General features: G+C 54.8%; 1 protein-coding gene across 3 annotated transcripts in view; it reads left to right on the top strand.

Moving 5' to 3' along the window:
• Positions 1-13,167, top strand: part of TRIOBP (TRIO and F-actin binding protein) — a 56,281-nt gene extending 43,114 nt beyond the window's left edge. For all 3 annotated transcript variants that reach the window (XM_088796531.1, XM_019752965.3, XM_088796524.1), the window contains 9 exons: positions 519-1,044; positions 1,635-1,745; positions 6,907-7,054; positions 8,762-8,864; positions 9,410-9,569; positions 9,645-9,755; positions 10,676-10,762; positions 11,537-11,700; positions 12,439-13,167. In XM_088796531.1, coding sequence (XP_088652657.1) covers positions 519-1,044; positions 1,635-1,745; positions 6,907-7,054; positions 8,762-8,864; positions 9,410-9,569; positions 9,645-9,755; positions 10,676-10,762; positions 11,537-11,698 — 1,408 coding nt within the window. In that variant the 3' untranslated portion in view covers positions 11,699-11,700; positions 12,439-13,167. The remainder of the gene's footprint in view (positions 1-518; positions 1,045-1,634; positions 1,746-6,906; positions 7,055-8,761; positions 8,865-9,409; positions 9,570-9,644; positions 9,756-10,675; positions 10,763-11,536; positions 11,701-12,438) is intronic.
• Positions 13,168-20,019: the final 6,852 nt, after the last annotated feature.

Here is a 20,019-nt window from a genome sequence, read left to right as displayed (position 1 = left end):
ATTTTTATGGAAGAAGAGAAGCTCTGCCACAGTTGTTAAGTCCCCACAATTTGCGCCCCGTGTACCCAGAAGTCAGGGTTCACCTCCTCGGCAGCGACCATGGACATCTCCTCTATTCCACTGTGAGCCTCTTGAACCCAGGACCTTGTCTCAAACCACACTTTTTATAATATTGCTTTGATCCTCCCTTGTCATGGGCTTCCTGGTCGCTTTACATATATTCGCCCACCTCATCCTCATATCCATCCTGTGAGAAATACCGTTTTCCCGTATTACGGATGAGTGATTGAGGCTCAGAGGGAAGCCAGCTATCCTGGTCCCTCCGCTGATAAGTGGTAGAGCTGGGATGGTTCCCAGAGTGTGTTAATGATGAGGTTCTAGTTCTCACCTCTGGGTTGGGCGGTTTCCTCCGCTGGGTTTCATTCCCAGGCCCTGGCACACGGGTGGCACTGCAGAGGTGCTTATTTCGGGACTGAGTGGGCAAGGTCCTGCCTGATGTGTCTCTGCTGGTACCCTAGGCTCTCAGACTGCAATAAGGAGAACACGCTGCACAGCTACGGCACCCAGAAGGGCTCCCTGAAGGCAGGGGAGCAGCGTATGGGCTCCGAGGTCATCGGCCGGGGCGGCCCTCGGAAGGCAGACGGACAGCGGCTGTCCCTGGACTACGTGGAGCTCTCCCCGCTGACTCAAGGGTCCCCACAGCGGGCCCGCACCCCGGCTCGCACTCTTGACCGTCCGGCCAAGCAGGAGGAGCTGGAGCGGGACCTGGCCCAGCGCTCTGAGGAGCGACGCAAATGGTTCGAGTCCGTGGACAGCAGGGCCACGGAGACACCAGCTGGCGAGGGGCCGCGCCGGGCTCTGGGCGCCCCCCTAACGGAGGACCAGCAGAGTCGGCTCAGCGAGGAGATTGAGAAGAAGTGGCAGGAGCTGGAGAAGCTGCCCCTGCGGGAGAACAAACGGGTGCCTCTCACTGCCCTGCTCAATCAAAGCCGCGGGGAGCGCCCGGGGCCCCCAAGTGACAACCATGAGGCCCTGGAGAAGGAGGTAGGCATCACAGCTGGCTTCTGGGAACCCCTTCACCCCACCAACACCCTCCTATCCCTGCAGTCCTGCTGTAGCATTTTTCTTGCATGTCCTTAGGGGAGCTCACCCCTGATCCGCTGTCTGACACCTCAGACTGCTGAACGGGAATCTGCTTTCCCAAGCCTTGTTTTCTTCTTAGTTCTACCCTCAGCAGCCACAGAGAAGGGAAGAGGCAAGAGAAGGGGGAGACCATTTATTGAGCATCTTGTGCTGGGCCCTGTGTAATCCTCAGCTGTCTCGTGGTCCCATAGGGTAGACCTCGTCACAGTTTTACTGATGGGAAGCTGAGGCTCAAAGGCCTTTCCCCTGCCACCTACGTAATGTAAATATATGTCACTGCAGTGTCCTGTTCGCAGCCCTCTCTAGTTTGCTCTGGGTCAAAGCTCTTCTGGGTCATTGACCCTGCCATCCAGGAAACAGCTGGAAAGACGCCCTTTCCTGTACGTCCCCACCAGGGTGCTTCCCCTTCTCAAACCCAAAGCTCCTCACTGCTTCCCGCCACCTTCCTCCCTCTTTCAGGCCCCTACTGACCTCACCTCCTCCCTTTACAGGTCCAGTCTCTTCGTTCCCAGCTGGAGGCGTGGCGTGTCCAAGGGGAAGCCCCTCAGGGTACACCCGGGTCCCAGGACGATGGTCATGTCCCCCCAGGCTACATCTCGCAGGTGAGGCTGAGGAGCTGTGTTGTGGGGGATGGGGACAGCTTTCTGGTTGCCATGTTTTCAGAAAACAGCTAATATTTTGGGAACCCTTTGGGTATACCAGAACCCTGTGAGGCCTTTGACATGCATCATCTCATTGAATGTCCTGAGTGGGTAGACGTGAGCACTGTACCCATTTTACAGACAAGACCACTGAACTCCGAGGTTATGTAACTTGCCCAAGGTCAACCGACCCGTATATGTCAGAGGGAATTTGAGTTCGGGTCTGGCTGCCTCCCTTAATGTGACACTTTGCATTTCGATCCCTTTCCCCACACCACCCTGGGGAAGTGGGGAGTGGGAGCGCCCAATGGGCAGGCCCCTGGGAGGTGCTCCGTAAGCAGGAAATCTTGCCTGTGCCTGCCAGGCTGAGGTCTTTACAAGGTGGTCTGTGGGATCTGGGAGCTTGGTCTGTGTAGGACAGCATTTCTCACTGGGGCTCAGTTTGTTCCCTGGGGACATTTGGCCGTGTCTAGAGACGCTTTTGATTGTCACCACTGAAACAGGTAGCTCTCCAGAAAATATACGTGTGTGTACATACATACACACTTACATATGCTATATATGTATATATACATATATAAGATAATATGTTACATATGTGGTTATAAATTTTACTGATACAAAGAATGTTTAGTACACAACTTACAAATAAAAACTACATAATACTTTTTATTGTGAATTCTATATAGCAAATTGAAATTTCTCAGACTACTTCCACTGGTTTTTCCGAATGCTTGTATCCACAGCGAACTAACAAACGAGTGTCGTTCTAACATGAATGTTGGTTGACATTTTTGTTTATGTTAATGAGTAAGACGAGAAGACACGTCAAAACTTTACTTGGTTAATGTTATGAGCAATTTCTTTGCTGAACTGGATAATAGTCTTCTATTGAGAATATTTTCTGAAGAGTATTTCCTCAGGTTTTTGTTCTATTTACAATGTGAATATCAGATACAGCACACTTTTAATTTTAATCTACGTTATTAGCATTTTCTCATCACTGGCTTAAGTCTAAACAATCAACAAAACAATAAATCAAGTCCTAATTTGTAACGTTTACCAATGTCCGTGGTGGAAATACTCCCACGTGGCCGAAGGACCTGAACACGGAGTTGGGAAGACACGTGCACACCATTATAGCTCATTTCCACCATACAGATGCAGAAGACATAGATAACCTCGACAGCATAGCTACTAATAAAATGCAGTGAACTAATTGAGAAGTGATGAATTTTGAGTATCAGCTTTGTTTTTAATGTAATTAATTATAAGTTTATATAATTTTTCACAATGGCTGTGCCTAACAACTGCGTCACAGAATTCCTAAACGTTTGACAGTCAGCTGCCTCTAGTCAACACACCATTCATTGCCTGAAGCAGAAAAGGATGCTGGGATCCCAAACTCTGAGTAGGGGGGCCTTCTAGACTTTCCCAGGGGGCAGATTGCTGTGCAGCGCTCTCGGAAAGGCTTCCTGAGGGCAGGCACAGGGCTGAGCACTGGGCGGGGCTGGGGTGGGGGCATGGGCTGTGCCGGGAGGTGGAAGGCCGATGGGGGCCTATCCTGCAGACCTCCACTGCCAAGCCAAGGATTTGGGATCTCGTCCTGCACACCTGAGGTGGTTTGGGGTCTGCCAGTGACATCGGGAAGGTGATGTTGGCGTGAAGGGGGGCTTGGGAGGGGACAAGGCCAGTGTCAGGAGCTAGGATGATAATTGAAGGAGAAAGGGACGTAGGAGGATGGGGAGGGAGGAGAGTTCAGGACTGGGTGACTGGGTTCAAAGAAGGCAGAGGGGACCCCCAGGGACGCTAAGGCTGGGGCTGCTGTCAAGGTCAGGGGGCCCATCTGAGGCTGAGTAGTTGATAGAACATTCAGCTGAAGGGAGACCAGGGCCTAGGGGGGTTGGCCTGATGTGGAGGGCTAGCTCGGGGGCTCACCTGACATGGGGACAGGGGACAGGGCAGGGGCCAGTGTTGTCAAAGTCTCCCTTGAGGCCTGAGGAAGGGGCAGGGGGGTCATCTCCAGGCAGGGTGGGCTCCAACACCGGGGTTTGAGGCAGCTGAGACCACCTCAGAGACCTCCACCCAGTGGGCTTCAAGCTGTGCTCTGTGGAGCCTCAGATGCCCAGGGGCTGCCTTTCGGGGTTGGTCCATTCACATCCACCTATAATCAGAGCAGCTCCGTCGTCGTCCATTTTACTATTAAAACCTGCATTAGATTTCCTTTGGAAAAGTTTCTGTCACTAAAATGAAGCTTGAAAAGCACTTCTCTGACTTCTCAGCTTACATATGGGGAAACTGAGGCCCAGAGAGGAGGTAAAAACTTCGAGCTGGATGGAGGCAGACCTGTACCTGCAATCCAGGCTTCCTGGTACCCAGGTGCCCCCTTGGACATGCCAGGGGCTGTCAGCATTTGCCCTACTAGGTGGAGATGGGCAGGGGGAGCAGGCGGAATTGGGGTGGGAGGTGAGAAGGGAATAAAGGGGAAACAGAGAGCAGAATACGGGAGTGGAGGAGTGGGCCACGATGCGGAGGGTGCCAGAGAAGAGGAGCTGAGCCATCTGTGCCCCCTTCAGGCACCGGAGGAGGCAGCTGGAGATTCAGTGGACCCTGGAGAGGTGACAGCTGGGGAGGCATCCCCCAGCGTGGGATCTCAGGCCGAGTGGGTGCTTCTCTTTCAGCTGGTGGGGTTTGCCACCATAGGACAGCAGCTGGGGGGACTGGGGATCCACCTACAGGGGCTGTAGTGCCTCTCTAGCAAAGGGGACCCTTCCAGCCTATGGCAGTGAGGGCCACGGACATTTCTGTATCCATTTTGATCCATGTCAGAGGTAGCACTTGACACCTCAAGCCTTCAGGAAGGTAGATCAGAAAGCAACACCTGACCTTCTAGGAGCCCCTCCTTATGGGCTGGTCCCACCTCCTGGCATCAGCCTCCCCGGCTCTGCCTGCCTGATCTGGCCCGTTAAGAACAGGTCCCCACGTCCCATATTTCTTTGATCTCTGCAGGTGGGTGATCTCTGCAGGTGGGTGCTGGCTTACCTTAGGGATCCTTGTGAGTTGGTTTAATGGGGCCTGTTTTACAGATGAGGCGACTGAGGCTCAGAGAGAGGAAGGGGCTTGTTCAAGTTTACTCCATTGTACAGCCAGGATTAGGACCCAGTCTGGGGGACCCCAAAGCCATGTTCTATTGTTCTATTGTCCTAATTCAGGGGACACACAGGACAGGCTCAGAGGCCCAGGTGGGCCCCTGCTCACCACTTAGAACACCAGGATCCAGGAGGCCTGGCTCTAGACCCCCAAACTGGCGCTCGCAGCCCCCAGGTGTGGCTGCTGGAGGGGTGAGGGTCGTCCCCTCCACTGTGAGGTGCCCTGTGGCATGGGCCTTTGTGCCTCTGTGCCTCGGTTCCTTCCCTGGCTCTTCTCTTTCCCTTTTTAATTATCTTAAATATTTTAAAATTATATAACAAATAGGTTTACATTTTCAAAGATAATTCAAACAAAAGATTAGACATAAACACATGAAGTCTCCTTTCCCTGCCTGCTTCCCGCCAGGGGTCACCTAGGTTAGCATCTGAGCACATCTGTGTAGTTTTCTGTTTATCGTCTCACAGTTTTGGAGGGTAGAAGTCTAGCATGGGTCTTGCCAGGCTAAAATCCAGGCCCTGCAGGACTGCTTCCCCTTCTGGAGGCTCCGGGTAGGCTGCGGTCCCTCCCCTTTTACAGCGCCTGGTGGCTGCGCATGTTCTGTGGCTCAGGGCCCCTTCCTTCATCTTCAAAGTCTGCAAAACGATCAAGTCCTGCGTTCACGTCACTCTGACCTCCTTCCACAGTCACTTCTCCCTCTCTGCTCTCCTGCCTCCTCTAACACGTCTGAGGACCCCATGCCTACATTGGGCTCCCACGTAATCTAGGATCGTCTCCCTGTTTTAAGGTCATCTGATTAGCAAGCTCAGTTCCCTTCTGCCGTGTAAGGTAACATTCACAGGTTCTGGGGAGTAGGACGCGGATGTCTTTGGGGGCCAGAGCTCGGCCTCCCGACAGTGTCCTTCCCTACCTTCCCTCCTGTCCTGTGTTTTTGCATATAGGTACCTGGACATCTGTCTCCATGCGTTTTGTTTCTGTGCGGGGATCACCCCATGCATATTGTCAGAAACCAGCTTTCATCACCTAACTTTCCGGACAGCTTTCCCCAACAGTCCACGTGGGTGGCTCTGTCTTTTAACAGCTGTCTGGGTCCTTTGTAAGGATTGATCCCATCATTTATTTAAAGGTTCCCTGTTAGGCATTTAGATTGTTTCCAGTTTTCCTGTTACCAACCTTGCCATAGGGTCTTGTCTAAGAGCCTTTGTACTCTTGTGACTTTCTGTGGGGTCATTCCTAGGAGGAGACCTGCTAAGTCAAGGGATGGGGTCATTCAAAATGCATTGATGCCACGAAACTGCCGCCACACATCCCGTCATAGCAACTCTCCCAGCAGTGGGTATTATCAGTCTTTCATATACTGGCCTGTCTGATCCATCGGCCCCGTTCTGTGATAAGTTACCAATCTTAGCTTACTCTCTCAGCACCTGCCACATGTCAGCCGGCCCGGACCCTGGGACTCTAAGCTGGATCAGATCTTCCCTGTCTTTGGGGTACTTATGGCCTGGCAGAAGCAGAGCCTTTGGAAACAGGAGAGAGACAAAGCTAGGAGGACATTTAAACTAGGCTTCAGGCCAAGTGAATTACCCAGGAAGAGAACGGTGCAAAAGAATGTTCCAGGAATAGCATGAGCTAAAGCTCAGCGATGTGAGCATGTGGTGAATTGTTTTTTATAACTATAGGGGGCCAGCCAGGCATGAGGCTACAATGGTCAGACAGGAACAGGGACTTGACCCTGCAGGATGGGGGCCCTCAGCAGGATTTGGAGTAGAAGAGTGACAGGGTGAGGTTTGTGGATGGGGGGAGTGGAGGGCAGGATGGGCGCAGGTGCAGGCTGGTTGCGCCCGGCTCCAGGGAGAGGTGGTGAGGCCTGGATCAAGGTAGGCCTGCCCCTGAGGCTTCTCACCTCAGGCTGGAGAAGGGCCACTGTCCCAGGCAATGGGGGCAGCCCCGTGACACCCTGGCCTCCCGCCCACAGGAGGCGTGCGAGCGCAGCCTGGCAGAGATGGAGTCTTCGCACCAGCAGGTAATGGAGGAGCTGCAGCGGCACCACGAGCGGGAGCTGCAGCGGCTGCAACAGGAGAAGGAGTGGCTCCTGGCCGAGGAGACAGCAGCCACGGCCTCAGGTGAGGACCTTGGGCAGGAGGGGCATAGCGGGGCTGGGCCTACGAGCCTCCAGGCTGAGGCTTCTCCTAAATGAACTGTGGAGGCCTTTAAGTAAGAGGTGGGAGTCTCAGTGCCAAACTGGAATAAGGGATCAGGAGGGATTGGAAGCCCCCAGAACTGGCCTCTGACCCTACTTGAAAAGGGGAAACTGAGTCAACAATAAGACATACACCTCATGGGTTGTGACTGCTCTCCCTCGGGGCCTGCAGTCCCTGGGGGGTCCCCCCCAGGCCACACGCACACTACGAGCTCCCACTCCATGCCTAGGCCCGTGCCGTGTGCTGGGGGAGAGACGGGTCCGCCTCAGACCCTGTTCTCATAGAGGGCCACCTTCCTGGACACCAGCCAGACCCTGGGGAGAGTGGGGGATGGCGTGAGCATTTGCCAAGCTCCAGTACCCCTGTGAGCACCCTAGTCCTTGCAGTGCCTGAGGAAGTGACCCATTTCACAGATGAGGAAACGGGCTCAGAGAGGTGAGTGACTTGTCCCAGATGGCACAGTTTGGAGGTGGCAGAAGCTGGAGTTGGAGCCCACAGCACTCTGACTCTAAAGCCATGGTCTGAATCCCACCTTCTTCTCTCCCAAGCCAGAAACAGGAATGTCCAACTGCCTGACCGAGACGCTGGGCAACTCCCTCCGTCTCTCTGCCCACTGCACACCTGCTGTGTATGCCTGGCACATCCTGGGTACCTCCAGGGGGGTGTAGAATAATGGAAATGATGAAAGAGTCACATGATCCAGAACTTACCACCTGCCAAGTGCCTCACACACTCAAGTCCATGTCTCTCATCCCAGACCCTGGGGCCAGTGCGTTTTGCATTTTTGGGAGCTAAGCCAGTGCGTGTATTAGATTTCCACCCACCACAGCAGGGTCTGGACTTTATCCTGAAATCTAGCACTAAGGTTTTTGCAGTGAAATTTGTCAAGGTCATATTTAAATGGGATAATGACCTCAAATAGCCTTGTGTCCATTCAGGTCAGGGTTGTCACCAAAAGAGTTATGAAAAACTTCCAGTGTTCAGAGCTTTTGCATTTTGGAATTATAGATAAGATGATGGATGAAGACTTGTTTAATCCTCACAACAACCCTGTGTGAGTGTGAAAAGAGACTCGGTCCTTGGGAGCTCACAGTCTGAAAAATAAACCAACGGGAGCTCGTGTGTGTGCCATGCATTGTTCTAAATGCTCTCCACACAGCTTCCAGTAACTCAGGAGAGAAGGTGCTGTTATCCCCGCTGTCCAGATGAAAGACCTGAGGCACAGAGGGTTTAAGTCCCCTGAGCAAAGTCACCTAGATTTGTAGCGATTGCTAAGCCTGCAGTCTTGGCTACTAGGCTGGGTGAGGCAGATGGACCTTTTAAAGGACCCACCAGTGCATTGGGTGGGGTCTCACCCAGCCATCACTAAATAGAGGGACCAGTGGTCCGACACTGGGGTGTCTCCCCAGCAAGGACCATCAGACAGATTGTTATCTTCCCTTGCTAGAGAGGTTCAGAGAGGTCGAGCATCTTACCCAAAGCCACTCAGTTCATGACACAGCCCGTCCCGGTGCTCTTTGCATACCACTCCCTGCTCTTGCGCCCACGGTACATGTGGATGCTTGGAGGAGGCCGAGTTTGGTAAGCTGTTCTCTGCAACCTCCCTCCGCTTTCCTGCCCTGCTTCCAGCCATTGAAGCCATGAAGAAAGCCTACCAGGAGGAGCTGAGCCGCGAGCTGAGCAAGACACGGAGTCTCCAGCAGGGCCCAGATGGCGTCCGGAAGCAGCACCAGTAAGATGGCACCTGGGTCCTGGGCTCTGTGGGCTGGGCCTCCCTCTGAGCCAGGGGCCCAGCTGCCCACCTGGTGGTTATGAGTCAAGGACCTGTGCTGAGGCCCCTTGGAGAAGGACACTTCAGTTTGCCCCTAGCTGAGACTCCAGCGGGGCCGCAGCCAGACCTCCATGCCATCCACATATACAGTTTTTCAAGCCCCTTTTTGTCTAGCTGGTCTCGGCCTCCACCCTCTTCCCCTCATTAGTGTCCCCTAGAGCTGAACAGCAGTATTACCCTCAGCCATTCAGGGTCCCTCCCTGCCACAGAGCACAGTTCTGGAATGTTGGGGCTATGGAAGCTTTAGAGATGGGCTCTTCCAACCCACCCCTAATGTAGGAGGCACCTGCAGCCCAGAGAGTCTGTTACAGGTTCACAGCTTCACAGCGGGCTAAAGGCACAACTAGGGCGGGAACGCAGGAGTCCTGAGCTGCTGAGTCTGCCATGACCTGACTCCGAGCTTGGCGGAGAGCAAGCGAACTCATGCCACCCTCTGCCCTGGGTAGGTCAGACGTGGAAGCGCTGAAGCGGGAGCTGCAGGTGCTATCGGAGCAGTACTCACAGAAGTGCCTGGAGATCGGGGCCCTGACGCGGCAGGCCGAGGAGCGCGAGCACACGCTGAGGCGCTGCCAGCAGGAGGGCCAGGAACTACTGCGCCACAACCAGGTGGGGCTGGCCCCCGGGGTGGTGGGCATGGGTGGCCTCAGCAGCCCTGCACTGACCATCCCAAACCGCCCCCAGGAGTTGCATGGCCGCCTGTCCGACGAGATTGACCGGCTGCGTGGCTTCATCGCCTCGCAGGGAACGGGCAACAGCTGTGGGCGCAGCGAACGGAGCTCCTGTGAGCTGGAGGTGAGTGACATGCCAGGCAGCCCAGCCAGTCCTCGTGGCCTGGGCGTGGGGCGAGAACCCGATAGGCTGGGTCTGCCCTGCAGCATGACCCTGAGGGCCTGGGCCCCAGTGAGGAGATGCCAGCACAGCCAGGAAGGGCACCTACTGTGTGCCCAGCACTGCTGCAGCCAGAGTCCAGCGCCTCCATCCCAGTCCTCCACCGGCCTGCTGTGTGACCAGGACAAGTCGCCTCACCTTTCTGAGCCCCAGGGCTCATCTGTAAAATGGAGCTAGCACCCTTCTTACTGGGAGACAAGGGAGTGAGAAAATATTTTATTACATAAACATTTATATGTGGCTCTACTCCCTGCCTGGAACTTCTGGAAGCCCTTTGCATTTTAACCTACTGAATCCTCCTAACAGGCCTAGGAGGTACATGCTGTTACTATCCTGATTTTACAGATGAGGAAACTGAGTCACAGAGAGGTCAAGTACCTTGCCCAAGGACGCACAGCTAGTCAGCTGTGGGAGCTGGGATTTGTACCTGGTATTCTGGCCTCAGAGTCTAAGCTTTTAAGCCTCCCCAGTCTGGCTGAACCTGTCTCCTTGGTCAAGTCAAGATAGCAACACTTGGCTTTCAGTGTTTGGGGAGGGTTTAATGAGATAGTCTGAAGGGAGTCCCAGCCTCTCTGGTTCAGAGTAGGGCCACATTATGGCCTCCTTTTGTCTTCTTTGCCTTCAAGTTGAGAACCTGATTTGGACATGGGTGAGCGAGCAAGGAGAAATCAGAGAGGGCTTCCTGGAGGAGTCTGTCCCTGGGCGCTGCACGTTGGGCGCTGAATTCTAGGGGCCTGAGGCAGGGAGAAGCCAGTCTGCAGGGTGCGGTGGGCTGGATAGCTCTGGCTTCTGGCCCTGGATCAGCCTGGCACCCATGACCCTAGGTGCTGCTGCGAGTGAAGGAGAATGAACTTCAGTACCTGAAGAAGGAGGTGCAGTGCCTCCGGGACGAGCTCCAGATGATGCAGAAGGTAGGTCCCAGCCAGGTGAAGCGAGGTGTCTGTGGGTGGGGACCCTCTGGTTCCATCTGGATGCCCCATCCTGTGAGCACCTGCTCTGTGCCAGGCACTCCTCGTGCCTCTCCCGCGGAGGTGTCATTATCCCCATTTACAGACAAAATTGAGGCTAAGAAAGGGTACGTGACTTGCTCAAGGCCACACTTGCTTTGATTTATTCAGCAAATATTTATTGAGCATCTGCTACATGCCAGGCACATGCTAGGAGACAGCTGTGAACAAAAAGGGCCCAAATCCCTTCACACGTGGAACGTGCATTCCAGTGTGGAGTAAGCCGCGTTGCTATCAGTTGGGAAGGCCGGGATCTATAAGTCTGGCTTGCCTGGTGCCCTGTCCCTGTGTCTGACACCCTCTGTGTGTTTGTGACTCTGGGAGCATGTGTGAGCCAGACTCATGGAAAAGGCCCATGCACTGGGGCAGGCTGACCTGGGTCTCATCCTAGCCACGTGCTGCCATGTGATCTTGGGCAAAAGGTTCACCTTCCTGAGCCTCAGCTCTCGAGCAGAATGCAAAGGCAGCTGAAGCCTGTGTCCCTGGGTGTTGCTGGGAGGGGTTTGCCCAGGGCTGGGGACTGCCTAGGAGGGCCACCAGGAGGGACGAGGCCATGAGGGCTGTGGAGGGGCCTGGCTGCTTTGTGCTGGCCAGCAGGGCGCACGGTGGGCATGTGCCAGGTGGGCAGGGCCAGGTAGGGAGGGCTTCATGCCCTCATAACCCCTCCCTGCCCCCTAGGACAAGCGCTTCGCTTCAGGAAAGTACCAGGACGTGTATGTGGAGCTGAACCACATCAAGACGCGGTCAGAGCGGGAGATCGAGCAGCTAAAGGAGCACCTGCGCCTTGCCATGGCGGCCCTGCAGGAGAAGGAGGCGATGCGCAACAGTGTGGCCGAGTAGAGGTGGGTGCCACCGGGCCGGCACCACCAGGCAGACAGGAGTGAGGCCGGGCGGGGCACCCGGCCTGAAGCTGTGAGCTCAAGGCTCATCCCCACCCGATATGCTGGGCCACCAGGCCCAGGGCACTTCCCTTTCCTGGCCTTTGTTTCTTTTTCTGTAAATGAGAACAGTGACACCAGCAACATGGGGCTGTTGTGGGGATTAGTCCGACTCAGCCAGGGCTGCTTTATAAGCTTGAGCATGTTTCTGCAGAGGTGGGGAAGTCACTGGGGATCTGATTATTGCCATGTGCCCCCATGTGACAGCGGCGCCTCTTAACACAGTGCCACAGCCGCAGCCTGATGAGTCCACGCCTCTGCTCAGGGCTGACGGCCCCTGGCTGATCTGCGTAGGCTGGGGTGGCAAATCCTGTGCGCCCACCCCACTTCAGACTCTGCAGCAGGCACTCATCACTGATCACTCCCGCCATTCCTTCCACTGAGCTTCGCACTCTGACACCACTCATCAAGGACAGCTTCCTCTTTCTGACAAGGCCTGTGGATTTCCTAGTGGCCGCTCTGTGCGCCAGAGTCTTTGGGGAGAAGCCCGGAGGAGATGTAGAGGAAATCTGGTCCAGCCTTTGGGACTGAGAGGTGTTGGAAGGACCTACGGCCTCCCCTTGCCCGGCCAAAGCCACGCTGGGGCTCAGGGCTGAGGCTGGGGCTTCCCTAGCCCTCAGCTGCCCCTCTCTTGTCTTCCAGGTCCATATGGTCCAACCCCGCTGCAGACCCCTGAGCCCGAGGGGACCAGTTGCCCTCCTTCCCTGCTGGATGGAAGTCAGAAGCCAAGCTTTCTTCTCACCCTCTGTGGGCTACACGTGCACTCACCACCACACACGCACAGACACACACACGACACACGCACAGGCACACACACTGCACATGCACACACACACACAGACACACACACATACACACATACACACACTGCGTATCTGAGCGCGCCCCTCGCACTGGGTCTTACCTTGCACCTTCTTCAGGATTTTATATGTGAAGAGATTTTTATATAGACTTTTTTCTTTTTTTTCCCCCCCAAAACCCTTTGTACTTTTTAAAAAGCAATTCCTGGTGGACGTGTGCCTCCAATACTGGCTCCCCCTCTGTCTCCAGCCTCCTGCTTGGGCTTCTGGACTCATGGCCCTGCCCCCGGGTCTAGAAGCGGCCATGGCAGCGTTGACTCTGGTGGGAGAGGCAAGGAGCCAGCTACCCTCCTCCTACCCTACCCCCCACTAACTACTTCCTGCCCTGGGGGGACTCACACCCTGGGACTCTGGACTGAGGGACAGATGGACAGAGGGAGCCAGCCGCTATCCCCATGGCCCCACCTCCTCCGCTGAGGGGGTGCTGGGCGTGGAGGCGCTGGAGCCGCCCCATGAAGGCATTTCTCTCCTGGTCCATCAGCCTTCTTAACTTAATAAAATGTTCCAGCAACTCCGGTGTCCTGCAAGGCTGGGGCAGGGCGCGTTATGGAAGTTGGGGTTTCTTAATCCCCTGCCCCCCACCCTAGCACTCCACCCTTCCTAGAGGGTGGCTTGTGGGCTTCTGAGGGTGGAGCTGAGAATCTCCTTCCTCTAGCAGGCTCCACGTGGGGTTTGCACACAAGCACCTCCACCAGCAGCGCCACCAGGGAGCTTGTTAGAAACAGCAGGCCCCACCCGACCTACTGACCGAGAGTCTGTACTTTAACACATTCCCCAGTGATTCACATGCACCTGAGTCTGAGAGGCCCTAGAGCAGGTGCTGGGCCCAGGCCTTCGAAAGAGGAGGGGCTGAGACTGCCCCTGACCGACCTTGGGCAAGCCACGTCCCCTCTGAGCCTTGATTTGCTTCTCCATCAAATGGGTACCTTTCTACCCCAGTCCTATATTGAGGCTATGCCCCAGGTCCTATCCAGCCCTGGGTGGGGTTGGGGTGGGGGCAGTGGATGTGGGGCCTCATCACTGCTGGCTGGCGGTGCTGATCATGGCCACGTGTAGGGCTGGGAAGAGGCCCCGTTTCTGAGTAGCCCTAGACCCAGTCCAGGTGTCTGACTTGCAAGGCTGTGGCTGATGAAGACAGAAGGACAACTTGAGCCAGCCTCGTCCTCATGGCTGTACCCATCAATTCTTGGGCACCTCAGGTTGGGCACATAGAGGTGAACAAGAACTGGCCCTGTCCCCACTGAGGCCACTAAAACAGGCCACATGGAGTTGGGTCCCAAAAGGCTGTGGGAACCCAGAAGAGACCTCGACCCAGCCTATGGGTCAAAGGGCTTTTGGAGGTGGCTTTGAAATATGACTTTTCTAGATGGAAAAATCAGGAAGGGCATTCCAAGTGAGGGAACAGCATGAGCAAATGCCCTGTGAACATCCCTGGTGGTTTCAGGGAAAGACTCACAGGGGGTGTGGGGAAATGGACCCCATTTCCTTGCCAGCGATGGGTTTAGGGGTGAGCACGTGGTGCAGTTCTGGCCGCTGAGATGCCGTGGGAAGTCTGGGTGGCAGGGGAGGGCTGCAGGGAAGGTTTTCCTTGCTCTTCCTGAGTCACGAGGAAGGGAGGCCTTTGGACATCGGGTGAAATCCCTGTTACCACCATCTTGCTTTATCAATATGTTACAAGTGGCCAAGCCGAAAGGACCAGGACCCTGAACCATCAAATCACCCAGCTTTGGTGCTGCCCTGCGTCAGGCCTCTTGTCTCATGAGATAAGGAGCGCCCCTGAGCCACGCAGAGATGGGATGGCAGCCCCAGTAGCCAGACAGTTGAGTCCAGAGCTCTGCCCGTAGTCACTGCTCTCTTGCCTCCATGACTGCCTCAGCCAACTCGGGGCTCCCATCTTGCACCTGGGCTGTGGCAATACCCCCCTCACTGGCTCCCTCCCGCCCCACTCACTCCTCCGGGCTGCCTGGACAAGCTAAAAAATCAGGCCAAAATCTGAAAAGGTGCTCCACTGAGATACCACTCCCCACCTACTAGACTAGCTCAAGTTAAAAGGACTGACAATGCCAAGTGTCTGAGGATGTGGGGAACACGTTCTCGCGCACTGCTGGTGGGAGTGCCCTTTGTATCACCACTGTGGGCGACGCGTTGTCAGGCTCTTTGTCAAGTTCTTAGAAAGTTAAACACGTCTACCCTATGACCAATTTCCACTCCTACCTGCACATCCAGCAGCAGTGAGTGTTTAGAGCCACAACATAACTAGAACAATAATATTCACAGCAGCCCAAATCGGAAAACAATGCACATGTCCATTAACAGCAGAATGAATAAGTAAATGGTGGTATGTTCATATATTAGCGTACATATTATACACGGCCATGAAAAAGAATTGCTGCTGCACTCGGCGTGATGAATCTTCCAGATAATGACAGAGTGAAACAAGCCAGCCATAAAAGGGCACATACTGTCCAATTCCATTTATGTGAAGTTCAAGAACAGGCAAAACTGGCACTATGGTTATCAGGACAGGGAGTACCTCTGGCTGGGGCGGGGCTGACATTGATTGGCAGTGAGCACAGGGAACTTGCTGGGTGCCAGGAATGGTCCATGTCTTGATCTGGGTAGTGACCACATGGTCTGTACACATGCAAAAATGTACGTGCTGCACACGTAATGTTTGTGTATTTGATTGTGAATCATGTCTTAATTTTTAGAAAGCTAGGGTTCCATTGGGTGCCCAGGCAAGCCACCAGGGGAAAGCCCCAGTAACCTGTCACACAGGGAATTTAGCCAAAACCATGTGGCTTGGCTGCCAGGTCTCAGGCAGGCAGGCAGGCATGTGCTGTGAAAAGAGCATGGGCTGGGCTATCAGACAACGCCTGCCTGGATTCAAGCCCCAATTACTGCCTCCAGCTGGCTACGTGAACCTCACTGAGTCACATTCCTTCCTGGGCTTTATTTCCCCATGTGTTAAATGGGGACAATAATGTCTACCACAGAGGGCTGTTCAGGTGTTAAATTACCAACTGTTTCAATATCTTGCTGTGTAACCAACTACCACAAACTTAATACCATAGAACAAACAGGTGTTTTTTTCTAAATTATCATGCATGGTCCCGTGTATTGACTGGGCTCAAATGGGCAGTTTTCTTCGTGTCTTTTTTGCAGTTGCTGTCAAATGGTGGCTGGGCTGGCGTCATCTGAAGGCTCAGTTGGGTTGGATGTCAGATGGCTTCTTCACTCCTGTCTGGTGCCTCAGCTGGGATGGCTACGACAGGGGCCCCCCGGACATCTTTCCCTTTCTCCATGCAGCACTCCATGTGGCATAGCTTGGGCTTCCTCACAGCATGGCAGTCTCAGGGTAGCCTGTGGTCTGCTTATATGGCAGTTGACCTCCCAGAGAAAGAGTTTTAAGAGACCCCGCTGGAATGACATGCTGCTTATGACAGACTTGGAAGTGCTGTGGCATCCCTTCTAAAACATGAGTCACAATCAGGTCACAGAGCCAGCCCAGATTCCAGGGGAGGGGACCGCAGTAGGGCATGAATGCTGGGGGTGGTTCTTCTCCGAGCTCCTGCTTCTCCAGCTCTCAGCTCCTCCTGGAGGAGGCCAGAGCGCCAAAGAAAAGTACCAGGTGGGTTCATAGCAGGAGGGAGCGGAAGCTTCAAGAAGGGAATGGCCAACAGGAGCCGGAAGAAAAGGCCCACAAGATGGCCACTGAATTTCCTCAGGCCGCAGAGGTGTGGAGGCTATGGGTATGGGGCTGTGGGGGAGGACAGAGAGGTTTTGTCACTTCCTTTGTCACCGGTGAGTCAGATTTTACTCCTCCTCCCTTTGCTAAGGCCTAGAGCTCCAGTCACCCCCACCACACCCCACCCAGGGGCTCTAGGACCAGCCACCCCTCTCAGCCCCAGGGACCTGCAGAGCCTTTGGGTATATAGGGGACATTGTTACCCCACAGCGACTCCCCCTCAGAAAGCGCTAATGATGCAGGCCCCCACACTCCCACTCCCATCCCTCCCGCTCCTCCTGTTTACACCGCTGTTTGTACCTGTTTACACTGATGCCCTTTGCTCCCCCCCTTTCTCACTCCGGGATGCAGCTGCTTATCCAGTCCCCATGACCATGGCCTCTCGCAGCCTCTTCCCTCATCCACATGACTGGGACCTGGATTAGCCTCTTCCCTTGTCCCCAGCCTCGGGCTTTTCCCCTCCTGTCCAATGCACACAGCACCAGTGTGGACTGTCTAAAACAGAGCTGGGAATTGTTTCCCCTCGTGAAGCTCTGCCCTGGTCTCCTGCGCATGCGCCCCTCAGCCTCTCCCACCCCCCTCTCCCTGTCCCTTCGGGCTCTCTGGGCTCCAGGCTTCCACATGAAGCCCACTGCAGTTCCTGAGGGTGCCCAGCCATGCACTCATCTATCCTGACTGCTCTCCTTATGCCCCTGCCCCTCACCTGATGGAGTCAGGAGTCAGATCAGTCATCATCTGCCACCTCCAGGTAGCCCTCCCAGATCCCCCATGTTGGGCTAGATGACTGCTCTTGCTTTCACATTCTCCCCACTTGATAGGTTTTTTTTCCACATAGCACCCCTCTCCTCAACTCTGAGCCCCCTGAAGCCAGGGACCAGTTCTGATTTACCTCTGTGTCCCCAGGGCCCAGCACAGAGCACGTGAAGTCTCAGCTGGATGAGTGTTTGTTGACTGACTGGCTGACTGACCCACTGACTGGAAGTGAATGCTTACCCAGCTGGGCACCCTCTGGACAGGGCACAGCCACAGCATCAGCCCCACCCACACGCCAAATGGCAAAAGGCGGAGTCTCCCCATAAATCAGCTGGGAAGCTCAGCAGCCAGCCTGATGAGCTGGGAGTTAATGGCAGCTTCTGGTACATGAAAGGGCCAGGCTACAACAGTGAGTCAACCCTGTCATCCCAGCATCCTGTGGACTTTTAGTAGGGCCCTGGGGGCTGTAAGGCCCAGAGAGGGAGGAACTTACTTTGATGGAGCTTCTGCCATTAGCAGACTTACAGGCACCATCCCCATTCATGCTCACAACCACTCTTTGAAGTACCCATTGCTGTCCCCATTTACAGAGGAGGAAACTGAGGCTCAGAGAGGAGACATGACTCACCAAGGTCAATAATTTAGTAACTCACATCTCGGTACACCTGGCTCCGGAACCCTAAGTTTCTCTCCCCCCAGCCACCTGACCTAACAGTAATAATATCTAGCTTTTGTTGAGCACTTACTGTGTGCCAAGCCCTGCAATAAGTGTTCACATTCATTACCTCCTTGAATCCCCAGAACAGCCCAGGGAGGGAGGTGCACATTATCCCCGCATTATAGGTGAGGGGGGCCGGGACTCAGAGCAGCGCAGTCAAGTGGTCACAGAGCTGGAGTCCAGGTCCGTGGGTCTCCGCATAAGTGGCTTCCTGAGTTGACCCAGGTCCTCTATTGGAGACAGTCTGGAGAGCAGGCGCCTTGGGTCCTGTTTGGGCTGTAGGCGTGGGGAGAGGTCTGGGTGCATCTCTGTTAGGCTGACTTGGATGAGCCTTCTTCACACTCGTGCCTCAGTTTCCCTAATAAAGCAGAGCAAGAGCTTCCTCCTAAGGGCAGGAGGGTGTTCCAGGGGTGCCTGTTTCATTGGCTGGCCCTCAGCCCTTCACCATCCTGCAGTTCTAGACTCACCCCATGGGGGGTGCTAATGCCACCATCTTCCCACAGCTCCTGCAGTGCTGCTCCCTGCATAGCCCTCCCTCCCCACTCCCTTCAGTCACAAGTCAGATCCCAGCTCGGGCTGCCATAGACCCCGTCGGTCACCCTCTCCAGGCTCCTTGGGGCCGTGGCTCAGTGAGGCCAGCAGCATCTCTGTGTTTCCATCTCCCCTATCAGTGCAGGGGAAGAGCGGGCATCCCAAAGACGGTCACCTGGGCCTGAGGCCCGGCTTGGCCACCCACTGGCCCTGTGATCTCAGGTAGGGCATCTCCAGGGCAAGGACCCTGCCTCAGGAGTGGGGCAGCTGGCTGCTCCGGCTGAGCGAGTCTGAAAGGTGACTAGTGGTGGACACACTTCGCCGGCAGGGTCACCTTACTGCATGGAGGAGGAGGAACCGAGGGGGCGCTGCCGAGAGACCTGCACATGGAGCTGGCCAGCTGTGACCCTCTGCAGTCCAGCAGATTCTCACGTTCTCCTGTTTCCAGGTGTCTCCAGTTTGCAGGTGTCTCCCACCCTATGCCCAGGGTCCCCCCATAACCCAGGGCCCGACCTCATGCGCTCTCTGACCTCTACCCTATTCTTTCATTGACCCATTCATTCAACGAAAGTCTGCCTATACAAGAGCATTCATCACAGCACCAGAAGTCGAAGTGTTTAAATAAATGCACACCACAGGCGCCGAGCAGTTATTAAATGCGGTGAGGGGGTTCTCTGTATGTTGATGTGCAGAGATCACCAAGATATATTGTGACATGAACAAAGCAAGGTGCAGAAGCTGGTGTGGGATGCATGGGGCACTATTTGTGTAAAAGAAGGGAAATATGGTAGGTACAGGTGGGCATGTGTGTGTATACATGCTTAAAACTTCTCTGGAAGGATTTGTACACACACACACCCAGAGTGAGAAAACCCAGTGTGAAGGGGGCCTGGACATGTAAGAACTGGGAACAGCGATTGCCTGACGCCAGGGGCGAGAAGGCTGGGGAATGGGTGGAGGGACACTTATTTTGACATTGTATGTTTTCATACAGTCGGAATTGTTTCCCAGGTGTACGTGATCTCTATCCATAATAAATATTCGAAAAATAGTGAAATAGCCCCAAAGGGAGCATAGTATGGGGACAACAGAGCTGGAGCTAAGCGTGGGGGTCCCTTTCTGGTTCTGCCACGTATCTGCTCCTGTCAGTTACCCTCTGAGACCTCGTTTCCTCCTTACCTGAGACGGGCTTAATGAATGAGACTGAGGTGAGGTCATGAGGGCGCTGCTCCAGCACACGCCCATTGAGTGGCAGCTGTTATCATTACTGTTAATGTCCTAATCAGGCCTGTTCCAGGCACCTGGATGACACAGACATGAAGGGACCCATCCTTAACCCCGGAGGACAACACCAGGGAAGACTGATGATGCAAACTGACCCTGCCGGAGGAGCCAGGGCAGGCTGCAGGCAGAGGTGACGCTACCCCACTGAGTCTCCAAAGATAAGTGAGCGTAATCAGGAGACAGAGGGGAGGAAGGGCGTTCCAGGCAGGAGGAGCAGGCTGGACACACCCATAGACACATCACATAAACAGAGTTGTCATGAACACCTGTGTGCACACTGCCCCATGCTACACACACTCCCCTGCTCTCACCTACAGCTCCTGCATGTG

Source organism: Rhinolophus sinicus, chromosome 1 (assembly GCF_057876585.1).
Source record: "Rhinolophus sinicus isolate RSI-liver-muscle chromosome 1, RSI-T2T, whole genome shotgun sequence".
NCBI classification, from domain to species: Eukaryota; Metazoa; Chordata; class Mammalia; order Chiroptera; family Rhinolophidae; genus Rhinolophus; species Rhinolophus sinicus.
Note: the sequence above shows the minus strand (reverse complement) of the source record. Positions and strands in the feature narration are given on the sequence as shown.